The 22,471-nt window shown below is 45.1% G+C and overlaps 1 protein-coding gene across 1 annotated transcript in view; it reads left to right on the top strand.

Annotated features, from left to right (window-relative positions):
• LOC115073966 (mucin-13-like) overlaps positions 1-11,360 on the top strand; it is a 58,923-nt gene extending 47,563 nt beyond the window's left edge. Inside the window, exons 8-12 of the mRNA XM_029572974.1 lie at positions 1,810-1,852; positions 3,598-3,635; positions 3,973-4,060; positions 5,474-5,651; positions 6,833-11,360. Of these exons, the coding sequence (XP_029428834.1) occupies positions 1,810-1,852; positions 3,598-3,635; positions 3,973-4,060; positions 5,474-5,651; positions 6,833-6,964 (479 nt within the window). The 3' untranslated portion in view covers positions 6,965-11,360. The remainder of the gene's footprint in view (positions 1-1,809; positions 1,853-3,597; positions 3,636-3,972; positions 4,061-5,473; positions 5,652-6,832) is intronic.
• Positions 11,361-22,471: the final 11,111 nt, after the last annotated feature.

Consider the following 22,471-nt stretch of genomic DNA (forward strand, 5'->3'; position numbering starts at 1 on the left):
CACTGAACATGTGACTGTCACGGGGCTAAATGTAAACATGCATGCTGCATCCACAGGAATCCCCTCGACCCCCCAGCAATGAGTGCAGAGCAGACCTAGGGCATTACCCGTATAACTCACCATACAAAAAAGATATTCTGGTTCTGGTGACATCTCAGTAAAGGTAAAATAAATTCACTTTACTATCAGGCACAATAGCCTCCCTTATGAAAAGACAGTAATTTACCACTAATGCATGTCCTATAACAAATAAGATTGATACAAATGCCTACACGCTAGTAAAATACCTCACCTCAGTCACACACCCAGAACTGACCTTCACCAAGTACAGAAAAACCACAAATTATAAATATGGAGACAGAAACTGGAATGGAAAACCAAAAAAGCCACCCTGCATGCAGTGCAAACCTGGAGAAATGGAAAGAGAAATATAGCACCTAACATAGTCCCAGGATCTGCAATAATGCACACAAACTAATCCACACAAAGTGACACCTACATTATGGCATGCACTCCAACAGTAACAATCCTATCTATGAAAAGGCAACACTACAAATACTAAACCAGGCCCTAAACACCAATACACCTCCAATTAGGAAAACAGAAAAAGCCAAGCTGCTATAGAGCCCCACATAGTTTTATAGTTATAAATAAATGTTAAAAAACAGCTGATGAACAGAGCATCCAACAATTAAAAACTCATAAAAAGTATTAAAAATTGTCCTAATATCAATAAAATATTTCCAAAAAGCATACACATCAAATAATACCCAATAATTAAACTACACACCCCAGGCCAGTCTTTTGTCTCTCACACTTTTGCATAGAACTCCAATGCTGTGTTCCCCTTTAATTTCGCAGCGGCAGATTTCCCAGTGCTGTCGCTGCCTTCTGAGCCGCACTGAATCGGCGTACATTTATTTAAAAAAAAAAAAAATGCCGCGGCACTCGGGCCTTTCTTCTGCCTGCCAGGGATATCTCTAAGCTCCCCCCCCCCCCCCCCCCCCAATCTGCCTGCTTTTACAGCCACCTAGAGCTCCAATTGCCCCATCTGTGACCAGCATGGCTGAGTGTCACTTTTACTTTGATCGCGGTTCTGCCGCACTCATTGTTGCTTGCGATTCACTGCCGCTTTGGGGAATCCCTAGCCTATCGCTGTTCCCTGCCGCTTTGGAAGTGGGGAAAATCCTGGTGGGGCTGGCCTCTTCTCTTTGTGGCTCACCGCCACGTTTAATTTCAGCATTGCCGGCCTGTGGTAGTCTTGCTTTGACGGGGTCAGGCTTCTTCGCTGCCACGGGCCTGGACACTGCCACTCCTCCCAGCCCCTCTCAAACCACCCCACCCCCGGGCTGTGGAATGCCCCCCTTCTTCCTGTCCCAGCCAATCCGAGGCTTCCTCCCTTCTTCCTACTTCCACTGGCAGGAAGAAGGGAGGAAGCTTCTGATTGGTCAGCGGGGCCAGGAAAAAGAAAGGCTTCCCATTGGCCTGTGGGGGCAGGAAAAAGGTAACAGAAAGCATAACTGGGCCAGTAGGACATTGGGAGCTGGTGTGTCACAACACCCCGATTGAGAATCGCTGCTCTAGGGTATACATGTTTAGGTCCATAAACCTTAGGATGTATGGGTGCATAAGACATATGGTGCATGCTCTGCACCCTTTTGGTAGTCCTCCATGGAGTCTTGAGCTGGTACGAGCCCCCGGTGGACAAGAGGCTCGAGGATAAAATCCCTTCACGCCCCTGAAATAAAAATTCATATTTTCTGGAGATGCTGAGCTGACATTTTGAATGTTGTTCTCTTATTTTCCCAGCATGCTCCAGTGGATACGGCCTGCAGAACACAAAATGCGTGGCGTACGTGAGTTTCTGGAAATATTATAGTCTGAGAACTCTCAAACTTTTCTCATACTCTTTCTGGATAGCTACATCATGCCCTCCATTTCCCAAGATGGTTTCAATATCAAATACAATAGTGAAAGTAGTAGTACAACGTCACCGTCTATCTCCACACCAGAGAAATGCATCTGTGAAGTGGATGCAAAAAACCTACTGGTGCCGTCAGCTGTGTGAAGCGGGCAACTTCAAAGTGCACATAGAGCCTTCCAGATTTTTGTTCAGACAGAATTCCCTTTGATAGGGAGGTGATTTCTTCCCTGGGCATCTGAGGCCAATTTAAGCTTAACACAGTATTTTGCTCCTGTTTTAGCATACCTTTTTGTGAAGTAAACTTTACTCCGAATTTAATAGTTATTAGCATTCTAAAAGATATGCTAAAATAGGGATAGAAATATGCACCCCTATATGCTAGTGTCATGTAAATGAAGGGATTAGGGATGCAGGGAGATGCATTAAAGCTTCAAGTGCTTAACACAGATTTTTTTTTAACTGCTGGGCCAGAGGTGGAACAGAGTTAACTCACTTTCTGAGGTAGTGTTAGTCTACAGTGCTGTGCCACTACGGTCCTGAACCTCGAACACTGTAATGACCAAAGCCTTTGAATTGGTCATAGCTGTACAGGTGTAAACTGACAGGAAACAGCGTGTGCTGTAAAAGTGTATGTATCTGGCTATTCACCGTAACATATCTCCACTATAAAGGAATTAGACTGCCTGATGCTTTGTTTACATTGGTAGATTATGCTGGCATTAAAATAAACTGGATCAAATGAAAAAAATTCTCATTGCGATGTGCAGAGGGCTGTGCTTTGGATATATTAAGATTAGACCATGTGCTAAGAGCAGGTTTTTTGTTTTTTTTTGTAAATTGTATTTTTGTCTCTGCAGTTTCCTCCGGCTGTCTTTGGCTTCCAGCTCAGTCGGAGCCATGCTCTGTCTGGACAGTGTCACCATGACCTTCCGTTCACAGTTATTTCCCCTGTGTTTGATAACTTTCTCTAACCCAGTCACTGCAGTGGCGGTTCTTGGCTGGGAGTCGCAGACCGTGATGCCCTCCAGGACCCTGGTTCGCATGCCGCCCTAGTTCTAGCCAGTAGCTATGACTGGGGTGTCTTCTCTCTCAGCGGGGGACTGTGAATGCTGCTTTGCTGCATCCTCAGTCCCGGTGGCTCAGGGGATTGAACCCAGGTTTTCTGCATAGCACTGGCAGTGAGGCACCAGGCCAGCCTTGCTTGGATGCTCTTAAAGTATCCCCTGTCCAGGACAAACACACAAAGCAACCTCTGAAATATTGTGATGCGTGGAAAAGATTTAATTAGGGCAGAAAAGGACCTGCTGCATTTTAGAAAGACCCTTAAAGCCTACTTTTTCTCAATAGCTTTTCCTTCTTGGTCTCCGAGCTTAGCTGAACAACCGCAGTTAGCTCAGCTGCACAAAAGAATCTTTTTTTTTTTTTTTTTCTATTTTATCATTATTATTGTTGTATGGAGTCTGTAATTGATGACATCAGTTTGGAAGATTGGATTATGAGTCTATTGCATCTTAGTCCTGCCTTGTATTATCAGCCTTTTATTTTCTATGTTGTGCTCAAGATTGTGTATGCATTGTTGTGATTCACCAAGTGTTGTGCACTAGTAGAATATAAATGATTTATAATAAATAAATTAACATGCCATGCCTGATTAAATGACTTGTGTGTTTCAGATGTCCGTTTGGATATGGAGGTTTTAACTGCACTGATTGTAAGTAGTCTGACTCTCTGTGGGCCTTTGATTTAATGTGTGATGATCTGGCCAGAAAAGCCTTTCTGAAGCGTGCACATGCTCTCACAAGCATGCATTTGTGTGCGGTCAGACCACCTCTGCTGCACTGCTTTTAGGAATTGGTGGTGGTGAAGCCAGAACACCAAGCCTGTGTTCCCAGATACGGCGCCATCAGTGGCGGTCACACATCCGTGTGAGCATTTCCACACCTCTGAAGTGTATTATCCCCCGAAAGCACAGCTCATGCCATTCTGAAAATGCCTCATGATGCTGTCTTCTCTCCCCCCTCCCCCTTCTTTTGTACGTTCTCCTCCAGCATCTCTCCTGGCTCTTGTGGTCGTGTCCTGTGTCCTGGGATCGCTGCTGTTGATTCTCTTGCTTGTGGTGTTCATCATGTGCTGTCGGTGAGTATGAAAGCCAGGCTTCTGCGCTCACTGAGGAGAAACTTTCAGTAACTGAGTCTATCTGTTAGCGTGCAGGAGCAGACTGTTTGTGCCTCTTAGCTGGGGGGCAGTCCCCTAGTAAGGTGAATTGCACCATCTATAATATGGTCTGTGATGATCGTCCTTCTCATTTATGGATCCACGGAGACGTGACTGAAGCACTGCGCTGCGTGGAAGTGATGCCAGGCATCTGGAGAATGGCCACAAAGCCATTTCCTGTTTCCACATCCCACTGGTTTCTTATCTTTTTTTTTTTTTCCTCCCCTTGCTCATATCAAAGGGTGGGAAAAAAAAAGATGTAATGCGCTGTGTTTGAAAGACACAATAGTTTCTTCAGGATTATGTTTGCTGCACGCAGAGCACGTCACACTGCTGAATATTTGCACATGTAAGTGAGGGAATTCTTGGACTCTTACGTAGCAGGTTGAGTCCTTCCTCATGCTGATTATAATCTGCTACAATAATCCGGATAGTTTTAAACTTAACCGGCAATATTCAGCATACAGTCGAGTAAGTGGAAAAAACCCCCCAAAACCAGCAGGCAAGCAGAACGAACCCCCAAAATAATGATGGGGCAGAGCACTCATTTACCTCTCCCCACACCCCCCCCCCTCCCCCTAACGTGAACATGGACCATAGCAGCCTGAGGACCTTCCCCAAGATATTTACATTCAAAGCGCAGTGCTAGGCTTCTCCATCCTCCCGATGCTGAGAACCCCTAAACCCCCAAGGCCGAACCGGACGCACGGTAGAGTCTAACTATGTTCCCGGCCATGTCCAGGGTTGCTGGGACAGAGTAGCGTACAGCAAAAGCTTTATTGTTGGAGCAATGCTGAATGCGGCCAGGACTGCATTTAGACTTTTCTGCACTTCCAGCTCTGGTTTGGGGGGATTCCAGGTGGATGGCGAGTGTGTGTGGGGGGGGGGAGAGGTCGGGAGCTAGGTGGAGTGGGTCTCGGGACGCTATAGCCCTTGACTTTTTAAAAATAAATTTAGGAGGTGGGGGGATGGGGATCACCCTGCTTGCCTGCCAAATTCTAGATGGTATTTTTTCAGTCAATGCATAACTGAATTATAGTAAAATGTGGTCAAGGCTAATGGTATAGCCGAATTTGAGAAAGGTTTGAATATGTTTCTAGAAGGCAGGTCCATGAACAATTATTTAGCTGGATAGCCTTAGATATCTCCACCTCCCGCTTCTGGCTGTGAGCAGCATGGAATGGGTTTTCTATTTGGATCCCATGGGTCCTGGCCATAGAAAATATATATCTTTGTAAACCTACCTTTCCTTGTGTGGGCAACTAGAGTTGTAGCCTTGTGTGGCATTATGGTGCCTGATTTATTTATTTTTTTTGTTATCCTGCATTTTTGTAGGTCAAAGAAAGCACCCAGTACACCAGCCTACGAGCAGGAGACCTACCTGAGGTGGCCAAAGCAAGAAGCCCTGAAGATTCCCCGCGTGACCATGAGCTGGGACAGTGGCCAGATGGAGATGCAGGAGAATGGAAGCAGGAGCAACCTGATGGAGAAAACCGTGGGCAATGGGATCGTGGTGAGTGGTAGACGGGGGAGCACCGAGTGTCCATATCCGAGACCCAGACCTGATCTTCAGGAGATCTGAGGGACACACATTGCTCCCCCTACCCTTAATGATTAGGTCAAAGGTTATAGAAAAATCCAGAACCTAAACACAAGGTATGCTGGCTTGTTTGAATAATTTTGTTCTTGACTTGGCAAAAGAGGCAGGATCCCATTTCTGCCTCTACCCTAATGAGGACCATCTTCTCTTTCTTCTGAGCTTCCTCCTATAGTGAGCCCATGAGCACTGATGACCGAAAATTAGTGCTAGCTGTCTGGATCTAGGTAATGGCTTTTATTCAAGCTCATCACGCTGCAATTTACAGATATTGTACTTGCAAGAAGACAAACTTTTCTACTAATTCCTCTACAGCATTGCTCACAAAGCTATTAACAGAGCCAACCCCAGGACAGAACTCTGTCACTCCTTGCCCTTCTTTTTTCAGAGCACCACCATCTGTTGTCGTCACTTCAATCCAGTCTCCCACTCTGGTCCCAATCCAGTTTATCTAGCTAACTTTGAATATTGGAGTTAGCCAGCTAACTTATCTGGCTAACTTAACTCTGCCCCAGAATGCCCCTATGTTAGCCAGATAAGTCGCAGAAATATTCAGAAGTAGGCATTTAGCTGGATAACTCGCATGTCTCTTAGATATAAGCTAAATACTGCAGTGCCCTCCACTGACCAAGAATAGGAATGCACCTGGATCCAACGCTGCTTTTGCCTCGTTTCCTTGGCAGACTGGTGGTAACCCTCTTGCTCAGGGCTAGGAGTACAACTTGGCAGTTCTTGCAGTGTCAGGAGAAGCCTGGAGTTGAAACTCTTGATTCCTACTTCATGGCATTACAGTTGTAACAGCCTAGTTAGCCATCTGTCCCAGAGAGATCCCGTTTAGGAGTAGCAGCAGTGCTGACTCATCGCTTTGCTCCTTCAACTGAGAAGGAGAAAGTTAGCACTACAAATATGATCTGACTAAAACTATGGTGCATGGTGCAAGCTTTTCTTCCTTAATAAACTGGTAAAAAAAACCCCAAATAACCGCCCCCCCCCCCCCCTTAGTGCTTATGGTATTTGCAGTGCCCTCTTTCACAAACTGTCCATCTATGGTGTCGGAGAGAGAAGAGCTAAAATTGGCCCTCTGTTCTCTTGTTTAGGTCGATGACAAAGGAATGGATAGCTTGAGGACATTTACCTGCAAGAGTCCAACCCGCTACTCCTACCTGTGCCAGGGGCAGGAAAACCCTTACTTCATCAGCGATGACCATGCCCAAGTGAACCCAAAGTGACCTGCGACCATCTCCTTTCTGTCTGCTGAGGCCGGTTTCCTCCCCTCTCCCCGCCCCGCAGCCCTCACAAACGTCCATTTCTTTCCAGTAGACTTTTGATGCAAAGCACAAGAGCATGCACCAAGACTGTGTCACTTAGGAAACGTATGTGGGTACCATGCCTTTACCATACCTCCGGCAAGACAACGCTGAATTTAGATGACAGGATGTATTTTTATATCTGAAATTTTTACATTCTTTTTATGAACTATCAATCATGTGAGCCTTCAGTGCCTTTATTTCACTGCACGCCTGGCACGCACGTCAGTGACGTTCACTGCTGCTGGGACGGGGTCTGGCATACTCAGGCAGCACCAGTTCTTTTAATAGGTTTTATTTATGACGTGGGGTGGAGGGGACTAAGCCAGGACTGTGCTCAGAAGGCTATTGCAAAGTTTGGTGGGCAGGAAGTACAGTCTGTCTCGTTTAAGATTTAGTTTGACTCAGTTACCCTTCATGCAGCAGATCCATTTTTATGAAGCTTTCATCATTGGAAGAGACCATGAAGACCCAACTGCATCACTGGCTTTGGCCTGTCCGTTGGACAAACGTCTGACTTGCCACCACATAGTGAGAGGCTGCAATTGGGCCAATAAAGATTTTGGGCAGGTCTGGTGTAGATGGTCCAAAACTTGACACTATCAACCGATGTGGTGCAGTGGACTGGTAACGCGTGCTCGTTGTGTGTACTAGACATGATGTCATGTAGCGGAGTCTGGAGACTTTGGACCCAGGCTGCAGCTTCCCTACAGAAGCTTCTGGGGATCAGGGTATATTGTAAAATACCGAGGAATAATGTGCAGTGTATTGTACGCAATTATCTGTAAATCTGGTGCTGCCGAGATTGCAGACCAGGTTCTGCAAAACTGGAAAGGTTCTGGATTAAGTTAAATGTCTGTGACTTGTCATGGCTCATATCTTCCTCCTGTACCGTTTCTAATGGCATGTGAGAAAACATGGGTCATAAGGAGCCTGAGCCCAGCAGTCCTAATGTTACCAGCACACATGTGACTGAATGTACATAAAGTGGGCTAAAAGCGGCAGTCCTAATGTTAAAATCAGATACAGGAAGGTGTACACATAAGCAGGGTGAGGCCATGCAGAAATATGTGTGCATAAGGTTGCTGACAGTACTGGTCCTAACGTTTCCAGGAATGTGTGCACACACAATATGCCGCTGTTACTGGTCCTAATGCTAACAGCACGTGCAGAGCCAGCGCAAGAATATTTGGCGCCCTAGACAGACCTTCAGTCATGCACCCTGTTCCCCAACTTACCTATGGGTGGGAACTCCCAGCCCAGTGCTCCTTTCTTTGGCAAGACTGGTTCTGGTACAACGCCCTTCTGGGCCTCGCACTAGCTGAATTTTGCCACCCCCCCAAAGTTTTGGTGCTCTAGGTGACCGCCTAGTGACCCTAATGGAAGTACCGTTCCTGAGCACATGCGTACATGTATGTACATAAGGAGACCCGGCGTGCCAGTGCATTTTGCTAATTTGCTTCTTCAGTATCAGTAAATCCCATGCTACTAAATCACTCTGATGCCAAATTCTTGCATTCTCCAGTATTCTGTGCTCAGGCTGGCTTTCCTCCCCTCCTTTTAGTCATGACACTGTATCCAGCAGGACAACGGGTGGCCACTCTGCAGAGTATTAAGAAGAAACTGTCCCTAAATGTTCTTGGAGTAGATTTTAGATGTTCATCTCTATAATGCTGTAAACTGAAGAGCCCTGCCTCTGTCCAAGAGGTGATTATACAAACCCAAATTCTTTCCCAATTCTCTTATTTACTTCCAGAATTTTTACTTCTGTGTTAACAGAACTGTGTTCCCAGCAGGATTTGTACTCTGATCTTCCTATAACCAGCTTCACGCCAGCCCAATCACAAGCAGATCTGTGCAAGTTCATTACTTAGGCCATTGTTAGCAGCAAACATGTGGCCAATGTGTACACAGTTCCTTCTGAGTACTGATTCCTCTCCATCTACGTCAACAAACAGCAAGGCCAAGGTGTTCCAAGAGTAGTTTTTACATTCATTGGTGATTTATAAATTCCAGTCTCCTATCAAAGCTGGTACTTACTAGGTTCTCTGTAATATAAAAAATGCCATCCAAGGTCAGACTAATGATCCATCAGGCCCAAAATTCTGCCAGGCCTCTTGAAAGGAGTATTCATTAGATCAGAACAGAAAAATCCATTCCCTGATCTTTATTACCAGCCCCCGGCAGTAAGAAGTTGTATTCCCCAAGCCTGCCTGGCTAGTAGTTGTTAATGGACCTGTCCTCTGAGAACTTATCCAACCATTTTTAAGCCAGCCATAATACTGGCCTCAACCATATCCTCTGGCAATAATAGATGTTGACTAAAAACTTTCTTAAAATTTGTTTTAAATCTACCACCAATTAGTTCCATGGAGTTTCCCCTATTCTTACAACTGTTCCCTATTAGCCTGCTCTACAAGACTCATATCCTATCCTCCATTAGTCAACGCTTCTCCAAAGTGAAGTGCCCTCACTTGTTTGCCTTTCTTAAATCTGTTTTATCATTTCTTATTCTAATCCTTTTGAGAGATGGGGGAGAACCAGAACTTCACACAGTACTCCAGGTGTGATAGCACCAAGGATCTATACAGGAGCATACAGCGCTGCGCGGGTCTAATAGCACTATAGAAATTAGAAGCAATAGCATGATAGTCATTATGTTTAATTCCTTTCCAAATAATTTCTAATGTTCCAATCTTGGCTACTACAAAACAAAAAACCTACTCACTCAACTGAAGCAATGTTCTCACTTTATATCATTTAAATTTCCTAGCATGTAGCCCGATGGACTCAGGACCAATGGGTTTATGCTCCCCTGACAGCAGATGGATACAGAGTCAGGTTTCAAAGCTGACATCACCCTAGATACACCCCTGCAGTGACCTCTGCCTTTCAGTATTTCTCAGTCTCCAGCAGATGCGGACATGCTTTCTCTATGGGGATCGCTGTTCCTTTTGGAAGAAGAAATTCTACTTTTAAATTGGAGAAAAGATTGAGCTCCGCTCTCCTCAGTGTTACCTAAAAGTCCCTCCCATGGCTGAGGATTCCTGAGGTGATTTCCGAGATCCCTCAGAGGTGTGCATTGGTCCGGTCGGCGGTTCCCGGCAAGGACTTTGCTGCTTAAGCAGCTGAAAGGCAGCGGGTGCAGGAAGACGAGCGCGGCAGTGACAGCCCCCCCGCAGACTGAGACCATCTCTGTACTCAGCCGGTAAGCACTGAGCCCAGGTACATTTAAAAAAAAAAAAAATGTACCTCCTGATTCAGAGACGTTTAGAGGGGTTTTGGTAAGACTTCCTCCAGCCTCCTTGCTCGGCACGCTGTACCGATGTCGTTCCCGATCCGCTGGGCTAAGAGGAGGTGGGCTTCCAAGCGAATTGAGCGCCCCCCCGCCCTTTGGGCTAGGCCCCACTTCAGGCTTGGTTGGCACACTGCGTGATAGGCCGTGGCGGCACCATCTTGCGCGCATCTTTGTGTGCGCCATATTGCCCGCCATAGGATGTCAGTACGCACAGTGCGTCGGGTCTGCACAAGCACCGCACAATCTAGTAAACGCAGAACACAGGTAAAGCCGGGCACATGGGCTGTGTGTGCACCTCGCCGCATCCCGCCTAGGTGCCTGAAATCTGTGCGCATAAATTTTTAATCGCGAGCCGATTGATCGCACAGATTCCGCCGCCAATGGCACCAGCAGCCAAGAAACATAAGCGCCTTGCTCTCTGCGCTGCTCATTATATTAGGGCTTCACAGCCTAACCTGGATTCCAGCTTGTGTCAGCACTGTGAGGAAGCCCAAGGGGAGTTGGCCTTCCCAGGCTTTGCTAAGCCCGCCTCCTCCCATTCAGAGGATGGGTTGGTCACAGCCTTAACTAACGTACTCTGGACCTGAGCACTCCCTTGACTGGGTCATCCGTAGCAGAGGGAAACTCAGCTGGACCCACCCCAGTTGTCCCTGGGCTAGGCATGGACCCGGCCACCTTCTCTTCGGTGGAAATTTTTCAAGACCTTCAAGCCTACTACCTTGCTTGCCCCTATCCGGACAGAACTCCAGCCGGTAACCTTTCCCTCTCCCATTTCTATTGGCAACCCTCGAGGCATGCCTCGCCTGATCAAGGGTATCACTAGAAGGATCCCTGATGGCACAGACGAAGAGGAAGAGCCAGATCCGTTGGAAGAACGGGAAACTCCCCCGGGTTGGAACTGTATCGAACCATGTTATCATTCTTTCATAGACACGAATTGCCAGCCCTGGTTTCCCAGACCCTGAAGATGCGGGAAGTTCCTGGGGGGGGGGGGGGGGGGTACTCTATGATGGAACTAAATAAGAATCCTTTTCTGATTTCCCTGCGGAAAGCCTCATGCTATTTTCCAGTACTGGAAGCCATCCAGGAGTTGATTGATCTGGAATGGGACGCCCCAGAAGTAAGTTTTAAAGGGGGCTGAGTATTAGAAGCTCTATACCTGCTGGACCCAGCAGTGAAAGAGTGTTTGCATTTCCCTAAAATGGATGCAGTAGTCTGCGCCCTCTCCACGTGAACAACTATCCCAGGAAGGAGGAGCGGCCTTAAAGGATGCGCATGATAGATGGATGGAGTCCATCCTTAAATAGGCCTTTGACGCAGTAGCAATGACCTTACAGATTGCTTCTTGTTGTACCCTGGTAGCTCATTCGAGTCTACTTCTCTCTCAGGAAATGGATGACTCAGGGGTGAATCCCAGAGTAGTTATGGAACCTGCCGCCACCTTTTAGCAGACGTGGCCTCTGATTTAATTCATACTTCAGCCAGAGGAGTGGCCTCAGTGGTAGTGGCCAGAAGACAGCTATGGTTGCGGAACTGGTAGGCTGATGCAACCTCCAAGTCCAACCTTACAAAGATGCCCTTTAAAGGATCAGTCCTATTCGGAAACAAATTGGAAAAACTGGCCAATAAATGTGGCGAATCTCCAGTCCCCTGGCTACTGGAAGATAAGAGGAAGCAGTTGCAGCACCCCTCGCCTACGAGGGGCTGGTCCAGGGGATCCCAATGTTTCTGCCTCTATAGAAACTTGACATTTCAGAGATCTCGGCCCTTTGGGAGTCCTTTCATAGTCAACAGCCCAAAGAGGGGCAGGTTCCGGTTCAGGCTCATCCCGAACTTCCCAGTGAAATTTTATCAACCCACCTTCGGAATGAGAAGATAAGGGATCGACTGTCTCTTTTACGAATGGTGGGTCGAGATCACTTCAGACAAATGGGTACTGGAAGTCATATGAGAAGGATATGCACTGGAATTTTGCAGCACTCCTCAGGATGCACTCAGGATGTCTCCTTGCCACTCCCAGCACAAAAAGCAGGCAGTGGAGATTACTCTCTTATGGCTCCTCAGGATGAGGGTGGTAATCCCAGTACCTACACCCTGGGAAAATATGGGGTGGTGGTTCTCCTATTTCATTGTACCCAAGAAGGAAGGTCCCTTCCCCCCATCCTGGACCTCAAGAGTGTCAACCGTCACTTACGAGTGAGTCATTTCTGCATGGAAACTTTACACTCCCTGATAGTGGCCATACAGTTGGGAGAGTTCTTAACCTCCCTGGACCTATCAGAGGCCTACCTACACATTCCAATCCACCAAGAACACCAACGCTTCCTATGCTTTGCGGTACTGGGTCGCCATTATCAGTTCCAGGCACTGTCCTTTGGCCTAGCCACCACCCCCAGAACATTTTCAAAGATTACGGTGGTCGTGGCGGCAGCATTGAGAAGAGAAGGAATCCTGGAACACCCGTACTTGGACGACTGCTTGATCCAGGCCAAGTCCGTGGAAGAGAGCCTCCGGGTGACCAACAGGGTAACCTCCTTGCTTTAGGAACTCTGTTGGGTAGTAAACCTGGACAAGAGCAGTCTCAAGCATTCCCAGTCCTTGGAGTATCCGACACCAGGCAGGACAAGCTCTTTCTCCCGACCACACAGATACAGAAGTTGATGTCCCAGGTGTGTCAGTTGATGAACACAATATACTGGTATGGAGCTTTCTCCAAGTTCTCAGCTTGATGGCGACAACCTTGGAAGTAGTGTTGTGGACAAGAGCACATATGTGCCCACTTCTACGCTCAATGCTATAACATTGGAACCCACAGTCTCAAGACTATTCGATTTGGCTCCACTTACCAAATGGAGACTGCTCTCACCTCCAGTGGTGGTTGCAGGAGGCTCATCTGAGCATGTGTGTTCCTGTCCTCCATGAACTGGCTGGTTCTCACAACAGATGAGTCTCCAGGACTAGGGAGCTCACTGTCAGGAACTCACAGCCCAGGGCCATTGGACAGAAGAAGAGACCCTCTAGAACATCAATCGCCTGGAAGCCCGGGCAGTAAGACTGGCGTGCTTACAATTCAGCCACAGACTCCGGGGTCAAGCGGTCCGCATAATGTCAGACAACACATGACAGTAGCCTACATCATCCGCCAGGGAGGAATCAAGAGCCAACAAGTGTCACAGGAGATAGACCTCCTTATGGAGTGGGCAGAAATACATCTACAGATGATATCGGCTTCCCACATCACAAGAAAAGACAACGTCAGAACAGATTTTCTAAGCAGGGAGAGTGGATCCAGGAGAGTGGATGTTGTTGGAGAAAGCCTTTCAACGGATAGAAGATCGCTGGGGTCTCCCATTCATCGGCCTACTGGCCACATCTCACAATGCAAAGTTTCCCGGATTCTTCAGTCACAGATCTGTGGTCCCTGGGAATCGACTCCCTCGTTCAGCTCTGGATAGAAGAAGAGTTACTGTACGCCTTCCCTCCGTGGCCCCTGCTGGGCAGGGTCATTTGCAGAATCAAGCACCACAGGGGATTAGTCGTACTTCAGGTTGGCCCAGGAGTCCGTGGAATGCGGGCATGCGGAGACTCCTGGTGAAGAACCTACGGTGCCTCCCACCACAGCAGGGACTGGGCCATCATGAGGATCCTAGTCGATTCTGTCTTATGGTCTGGCCCTTAAGAGGGCCCTTAAGAGGGCTCGCCTGATGAAGCGAGGTAATCGTCACCTTAGTCCATGCTCGAAAGTTCTCTACATCCCTATATGTGCGGGACTGGAGAGTATTTGAAGCCTGGTGCGAGGAACGTGGTATCCTCCCCTCGGGCAGTCAAAATCCCACTAATTCTGGAATTTTTGCAGGACGGCTTGAATAAAGGTTTGGCCCTTAACTCCTTGAAGGTGCAGGTAGCAGCTCTCTCCTGTTTCAGGGGTGAGGTGAGCGGAGCCTCCCTGTCAGCTCACCTGGACATGGTCTGTTTTCTGAAGGGAGTGAAGCACCTTCGGCTTCCCCTATGGTTGCTGGTTCCCTTGTAAAATCTAAATCTAGTATTGGAATTCTTGGCAGGTCCCACTTTTAGGCCTCTTCGCAGTCTTTCCTTGCGTTTTATTAACCTTGAAAACGGTACTCCTGGTGGCTATATGCTCAGCGCGTCGCATCTCTGAATTGCAGGCATTGTCCTTCTTGCCCAGGGTAATCTTGGAGTTTCATTTGCATCAGTCCATTTCATTGTCATCCCTAGATAAACTCAAAGATGCGGAGGAATATCGCCTCGTCTGTCATTTGAATGTCAGTAGACTTTTGGTGCGGTACCTGGAAGTTTCAGAACCAGTCCGAAAGATGGACTGGCCGTTCGTCCTTCACTGTGGAAGGAAGCAGGGCAAACCAGCTTCGAGGGTTACCACAGCTCACTGGATTAAGAAGGTAGTCACGGGAGCCTATGTGGAAGCAGGAAAGCCATTACCTTCTCAGGTTAAAGCTCATTCCACCAGGGCTCAGGCGGTCTCATGGGCGGAAGTCAGACTGCTGTCTCCCGCCAAGCGGCAACGTGGTCCTCCTTACACACCTTCTGCAGGTTCTATCGCCTGGACGTACAGGCCCGAGAAGACGCAGCCTTTGCAAGGGCAGTGTTAACCGGACTGCGAGCAGCCTCCCGCCCTGATCAGGAGTAGCTTTTGTACATCCCATTGGTCCTGAGTCCATCTGGCTACACGCTAGGAAATGGAGAAATCACTTATCTGAATTTCGTTTTCCTTAGTGTAAACAGATTGACTCAGCATCCCGCCCTCGGCTGCCCAAGAACAGTGCCAAGGATTCGCCCCTGGAGTGGATATCGAATCCATGACATTACTGGTAAGCCTTGATCCAGTCCTTAGATCAGGGTATATTCTTACTGGGGTTCAGTGTTTATTATTTTGTTGAATCCAGTTACGGTTATCCATTTTTTAATCATATTTTAATCAAGTTGTTTCACTAGTATGTCCACAGTGGCTTTTGAAGAGAATACTGGAGGCCTGAGGTCACTGCAGGGGTGTATCTAGGGTGACATAAGAACATAAGAAATTGCCATACTGGTTCAGACCAATGGTCCATCAAGCCCAGTATCCTGTTTCCAACAGTGGCCAATCCAGGCTACAAGTACCTGGTAAGTACACAAACACTCATTATATCCCATGCTACTGATGCCAGTAATAGCAGTGGCTATTTTCTAAGACAACTTAATTAATAGAGGTTAATGGACTTCACCTCCAAGAACTTATCCAAACCTTTTTTTAAACCCAGCTACACTAACTGCACTAACCACATCCTCTGGCAACAAATTCCAGAGCTTTATTGTGCGTTGAGTGAAAAAGAATTTTCTCAGATTCGTTTTAAATGTGCTACTTGCTAACTTCATGGAGTGCCCCCTAGTCCTTCTATTATCTGAAAGAGTAAATAACCGATTCACATTAACCTGTTATAGACCTCTCAAGATGTTAAAGACCTCTATCATATCCCCCTCAGCCATCTCTTCTCCAAACTGAACAGTCCTAACGTCTTTAGCCTTTCCTCATAGGGGAGCTGTTCCATCCCCTTTGTCATTTTGGTCGCCCTTCTTTGTACCTTTTCCATCGCAACTATATTTTTTTTGAGATGCAGCGACAGAACTGTACATAGTACTTAAAATATGGTCTCAACACAGAGCGATACAGAGGCATTATGACATTTTCTATTTTATTCACCATTCCCTTCCTAATAATTCTTAACATTGTTTGCTTTTTTGACTGCTGCAGCACACTGAGCTGACGGTTTTAAAGTATTATCCACTATGATGCCTAGATCTTTTTCCTGGGTGGTAGCTCCTAAAACGGAACCTAACGTTGTGTACATGTAGCAAGGATTATTTTTCCCTATATGCAACACCTTGCACTTGTCCACATTGGGCATTGAAATGGTAGATGAAATTTAATCTTCCAGTCTTGCACGGTCCTCCTGCAACTTATCACAAAATGTTCGTGATTTAACTACTCTGAATAATTTTGTATCGTCTGCAAATTTGATTACCTCACTCGTCGTATTTCTTTCCAGCTTTGAAATATGACTGTCTCCATCTGCAGGCAGGGGCGCATAACCCATTGTTCCTCAGTCCATCTGTCTATACTAAGGAAAACAAAATTATCAGGTAAGTAATTTCTCCATTGCAAAAGATGATTGGGACTCACGTTCCAATAAACAAAAAAACTCCATGAAACTTTATTACAGTGTGAAGGGCCCTCAAAGAGCAGCAGAGTTCTATGAGTACACAACTACACACTCTAATTCTCCTTACAGCCACTAACAGCTCTCATCATAGGTCCCCACTTGTTGAAAAATTGTATATTTTTTTACATATAAAACCACATATGAGAGCTTTCTTTTTCAAAATATCTTCTAAAGTCCCATTGTACTTCTCAAGCAACTCTTAGAATGTCCCTTTTCTTATAAATGCAGCATAATAGCCAAAATTACTTAACTTGCTTGAAACAATCCCATACCATTTCTTTGTTCAGATCCCGACATGGGCCGCGTTTCAGATATAATCCTGCATCGGGGGATGGTTGCTTCATCCAAGTTTGCTTACTGCATCCATAACTTATTGCTTTAATGGTATCTACCACCAATTCGTAGGGTTACTGCAAAATAGGATAGCCGCTATTATTCAAATGCCTCCTGACTAATCAAATAATGACAAATGTAGAATTGAGTTGCAAACCTTCTCTATATACCACTTTTTGTCAGCTCCAAACTCAATCAATCAAAAATGAACGTGTATAAATTGTGATAGGTGCTTCTGTTACATAAGTACTAAGGCAATATATAAAGTTGGAACTGATCCAAACTGAAAAAATAGTTTTGGCTACAATACTAAATAAGTTCATTTAGTTTTTTATCTTCTATGGTGTTATTTCACTTGAGCTCCCCTTTTATCCCCTGGTCATCTAATGGTTCAGATGAGTTTTACATCTAGTTTGTCATGCTCTCTCCTAGTTTTATCATTAAGCCTTCCTTTGCATTTTTTTTTATTTTTTTTTTAGCTTTAATAGCCTCTTTTAAAGCACCATTTAGTCATACCAGAAGATATTTGGTGGTCTTTCTATCCCTTTTTTTAACATGTGGAATACATTTTATCTGGGCTTCCCTTTACCTCAGACAAGTGATGAATCTGGACATCGACAATAGAATTGCACATGTATTTGTCCCCTCTTTTTAAGACAGGCCAAGTCTCATCAAGGCTAAATACAGGCCATTCGGAAGGCTAGCACCTTTCTCCGCTGAGAAGCACCTCTCTACAGCTTGGTAATTCTCCATGAACTCTCCAGTTTTCTCCTTGGATTCCCCTGTCTCCTCTTTAACATCAGTATCAGTAGTGGCACACTGCTGCTACTTCAGAAGTCGCTGAACCCCCCACTGTAGCTGTCTCCACTATCAGCAAGGCCCTGTACACCATAAGTCCAATATTGCATCTTGGCCCTTCCTGCTTCATACGGCTGTGTGCCCTGACCCTACAGGTAGCATTTCTAACAGCTGCTTTGACCATGGGCCCTTTTCTTGCTTTCAGACTGCTGCCCTTTTGAGGTACGTGTCCCCTGCCAGCGCTGCTACAGTGTACATGTGTTTATGTGAGTAGAGAGCCAGATCTACACATTTGCAGTATACATAAAATCCAAGATGGGGCTGGCCCTGTGTTCTATTTGATTTTAGACCTTTTGATTTCTACTAAGTGTACTTATTAAGCACTGTAATTCTAATAAGAAATGAAATGACCCAGCCTGTGTTCTTATTTATGTGATAAGGCAATAAATGATTTGCTGCTTTCCCCCGGTCTGGCGTGCATTATGTTTGCTTATGTGGTTCTCGTTGCCTTTCTTTGGGAAGGGAAAGGTAAAATTCCTCTGTACTTGTTTCCAGGTAATAGTTGCTGAGGAAGAGGTTAAAGAGGGAGCATGAGTGTGCACCAGAGGTGGTGGTCTACATGGAGCAAGCAAAGCCCAAGATATTGCAATATTTTACTGTGGAGAAAGTGCAGGTGTTTTTTTTGGATGCAGGAATGGTGCTAAAGGATTGGCGATGAGCAATCTGCCCTTCACACTACGTGGAAGCAAGGAGGAGACTGAAAAATAAAGGGCAGTTACCCTGACCATCGAAGTGGAAAAATCAATGATATATGACTGAAAATATTCTGGCATATCTCCAGTCTAGCCGTTTACAGGACATGAGAGATAGTGGTATATGCAGATATTCCCGATTTTTCCAAGGATTGTCCCCCCACTGATGCTTGTCCCTGATTCTGGTGCAGTGGGGACAAAGAAAATGGATTATTCTCCTCCTTCTCCTCCTCCTCTCTTTGACCTCAAAAGAGCTGTGGTAATTTCAGTGCCAGAGGAGCAGGACTAATCTCTCCCTGCCCTGCAGAGAGGAAGAGTCACCAATTAATTTGTCTAAGGTTGGGAGAGGCAGTCCTGGGACGGTGAAGACCCACAACCGCTTGGATTTGCAGGATATCCACAAGGATGATGCACAAGATACATTTACATACATTAGGGACCTCTTTTATATACAAATGTATCTCATGCATATTCACTAATTTCCTCATTTTATCATAGCCTCCATTTATATCATCAAAGTGATTCATAAAATTAGCATAAATACAGCAACAATAACATCTCAATTATATAAGCTAATTAAGAGATAAAATAAGCATAACACACTTAGTTTTTATCTATTTTTATACTCTTGTTTTAACTTATGCATGAGACAGATTTGCTTAGAATGGAGGCAGCGCATACAAATCTAACTCAGGCATATTCATGGATATCCTGAAAACCAGACTGGCTAGGGGGGGTTCTCCAGGTCCAGCCCGAGAAACAATGGGGTGAGGGTGGTATTTATTTTATCTGGCTATAGGTGCCAACATGTCTGACAATGGCTCTGGCATTTGTTCCATCCACTATTGCTATCGGCACTATTTTCAGTACCATAGCCGGAATAAAACCCTGATTGAAATGCATGACAAACCTCCTAGTTAATTAATCCATTAGCTGAAGATAAACTCCCCTTTTCAATTAGTTTGCTTGGAAAGTGGACGATAACTGCACGCAGACCCTGGATCTGAATTCCCCTTTTTCAATACAGGTCTCAATTCTGGGCTTTCTTAAATTCAGCTGGGAAGTCACCCTGTGTACCTGTTGAATTAACGATATGTGCAAGCAACTTGGTCACTTCCTGCTTCAATGCCTTCGCTCATCTGGAGGGCACAGGTGCAGCTTACAAGGTGTTGCTTTAATAGCAGCAAGCATTTTCCCCACCTCTGCAGATGTAACCTGTCGGAAATTCTGAAATCCATCCAGTGATTGCAAGTGCTGGGAACCCAAAGCTTCCTCCGCTAATTGGGACAAATTCCCCACTGCTGAATGCAGCATCTCACAATTAATGCAAAGGGCACACCTCACTATTTATGTTCTAATGAAATAGCCCAACCCTGTCCACCAGCGATTGCCCATCTGACACAGCCTGCAATCTCTGGGAGCCTCTTCTGAATGTCCTTAATTCTGTCTTTCAAAATAATGCAAAATCATCACAAAACAGGCTCATACTAAAGGAAGAGGCCACTCTACCTGGTGGTTTCCCAAGTCCGGATACTAAATTTGTGTTTTTCAAGCCCATTATCTTCTCCTTAATAAAATCTTTTTTTTTTTTTTTTGTTAGCTCCCCTAATCGTATACTTATAAAATTGTAAGTGTGAGCTGCATTGCTCCTAATTCAATAAAGTCTTGTTTTTTTCTCTCTGATGTTTAATTAGTCAAAGCTTCTTCAGATGCCGGGAGGGACATTTTTGTTAGGATTAATGAGATAACGTTTCATAGGAGCAACGTGGTCTGTTGAAGACTGGAAAAGTGAATTCCTTTTGTAGACAGTCTTCCACCAATACAATATTCAAATTGATGACTACCTTCTGTATAACCTACAACTAAATCGTCCTTCACCAAGTTTTTTAAATTTCTGATCAACTTCAGTATTTGAAGATGTCGAGGGTAGGCCAAGTAAAGTGCACCTCAAACAGAACCAAAGAACGATCAGAGCATGGAAACAGACCCACGGTGATGAGTTGCTATAAAACATAGTCTGGGATACGCTCCTTAACAGTTAAGAAAAATCTAGAATAGGTCACCATTATACCCCCACCTTATTTATCGATTTTATTTACCAGCTCCCCGAGTTCCCAAGAAAATGCCCGAGGCGAGTCTTGCTTTATACAAAAAAAGGAAAAGCCAGGAAGAGTATACTGGTATACATGCCCTCTACCCACATTTTAGTAATCAATAATATATGCAAACATTTATCAAATATATAATCCTGCATCAATGGAGTCTTATTAACAATAGTTTAGTGATTGGAATATGTCAGCTTTGAAAATACACATCTTTTATAGGTTTTTATTTTACATAGTACAGGAGGAAATGCATTTGGGTTCCTCTAGAGTTGCACTGCATGAGGAATCTGGCCTCTTGGGGTTTCCAGTCTTTGTATATCTCTATTCTATGATCCCTTTTCTGTATGGGGTGAAGGTCTGTGTTTTGCATGAGTAACTGAGGTGAGGTATTCTGCAAGAACATAGGTACTCTTCAGGCATTTGTCTGTGGTGGTGAATGATGATGTATCCTTCAAGTATTCATTACTTTAGTTGTCTTTAATTCTTAGGGGATCCATTTCCAGCTGCTGTCCAGCCAGAAAAGTTAGCTGGTTACATTTATCTGACACACTTTGTTGGGAAATTCAGCTGTGTGTCTGCACCACTAATATACCCGACAAGCTTAAAGAGAGCCAGATAAAGTTATAATACCGAAAACTGAAGTTTAGTCAGTTAACTTAGGGCCTGATTCATCAAGATCTTTTCCCATAGACACAGAATGGGAAAAAAGCTTTAGTGACTCAAGCCCTTAGCCAGATAAATGGATCCACCCTGGAACACCCCTTCCCCGATCCTGAGCTAGCCAGATAACTTTTCAGGAAAAAGCTTAAAACCTTTTTATTTTCTCATGCGTTTGGATAGTGTCTTAGATTAAAGAAAGTGATTTCTTAGGAAGAGTTTAACCTTTTCATTTTTCAATACCGTTGGTTAGTTTCTTTGATTAATGCTGCAATGTCTAGTTTTAGCTGTTTCATTTAAGCTCCATGCCCATATTTTGTGAATAGTTTTTATTTAGAATGTGAATGTTGTGGGTTTTTTTTATTAATGTACGTGGGGTTTTTTTTAATTATCCACTTTGAAACACATTGCTGCAGTGGGCAGAATATAAATTCTCAATAAATAAAATTAAATTTTCAGCCGATAACGTGTTCTCCAGCTCTCTCAGAAGCGGTCAGCATGATGGGATTTTCAAATCCCGCCATTTGTCCAGGTAGGTCCGAACTTAACTGGAGAAATGACGCTGAATATGGACCTGTGAGTTTCTTAGTTTTTAAAGATCACGTTATATAAACATTGTGTAGACTTTTCACTTGGCTCTATCTGCCAAATTGCCTGGAGCGAAGGGCCCCAGGGCTCTGTACTAGGATTGGTGCTGTTTAACACATGTGTAAAGATCTGGAAAAGGGTGCAAAGAGCTACAGATACCAAAACATTATTCAGAGCAGTTAAAACGCAAGTGGATGGTGAAGAAGTGCAAGAGGACCTTGCATGAATAGGGAATTTGGGCATCTAAATGGCAGATGAAATTTGATGTGGACAAGCGCAAAGTGATGCATGTAGGGAAGAATATTCCAAACAGCACTTGCACAATGCTGGGGTTTCCAGATTAGGAGAATACCAGCCAGGAAAAGGACCTTGGAATCCTTGTGGACAATACCTTGAAATGCTCAGTGTGCAGCGGTGGCTGAAAAAAAAAAAAAAAAGCAAATAGAATGTTTATTTCCGTTATTTCCAGAAATTATTCGGAAAGGAATAGAAAACAATACTGAGTAAATAAAAATGCTTCCGTATCGAGGCATCATGCAATTGCACCTTGAGTGCTGTGTGCATTTCTCCATCTCCAAAAGCTATAGAAGAACTACAGGGGGGACCATGGCAGAGGAGAGGAGGTTCCTGGATGTTATGGTTTTGAGGTGTTGAAGTAGATT

Source organism: Rhinatrema bivittatum, chromosome 12, assembly GCF_901001135.1.
Source record: "Rhinatrema bivittatum chromosome 12, aRhiBiv1.1, whole genome shotgun sequence".
In the NCBI taxonomy this organism is placed as follows: Eukaryota; Metazoa; Chordata; class Amphibia; order Gymnophiona; family Rhinatrematidae; genus Rhinatrema; species Rhinatrema bivittatum.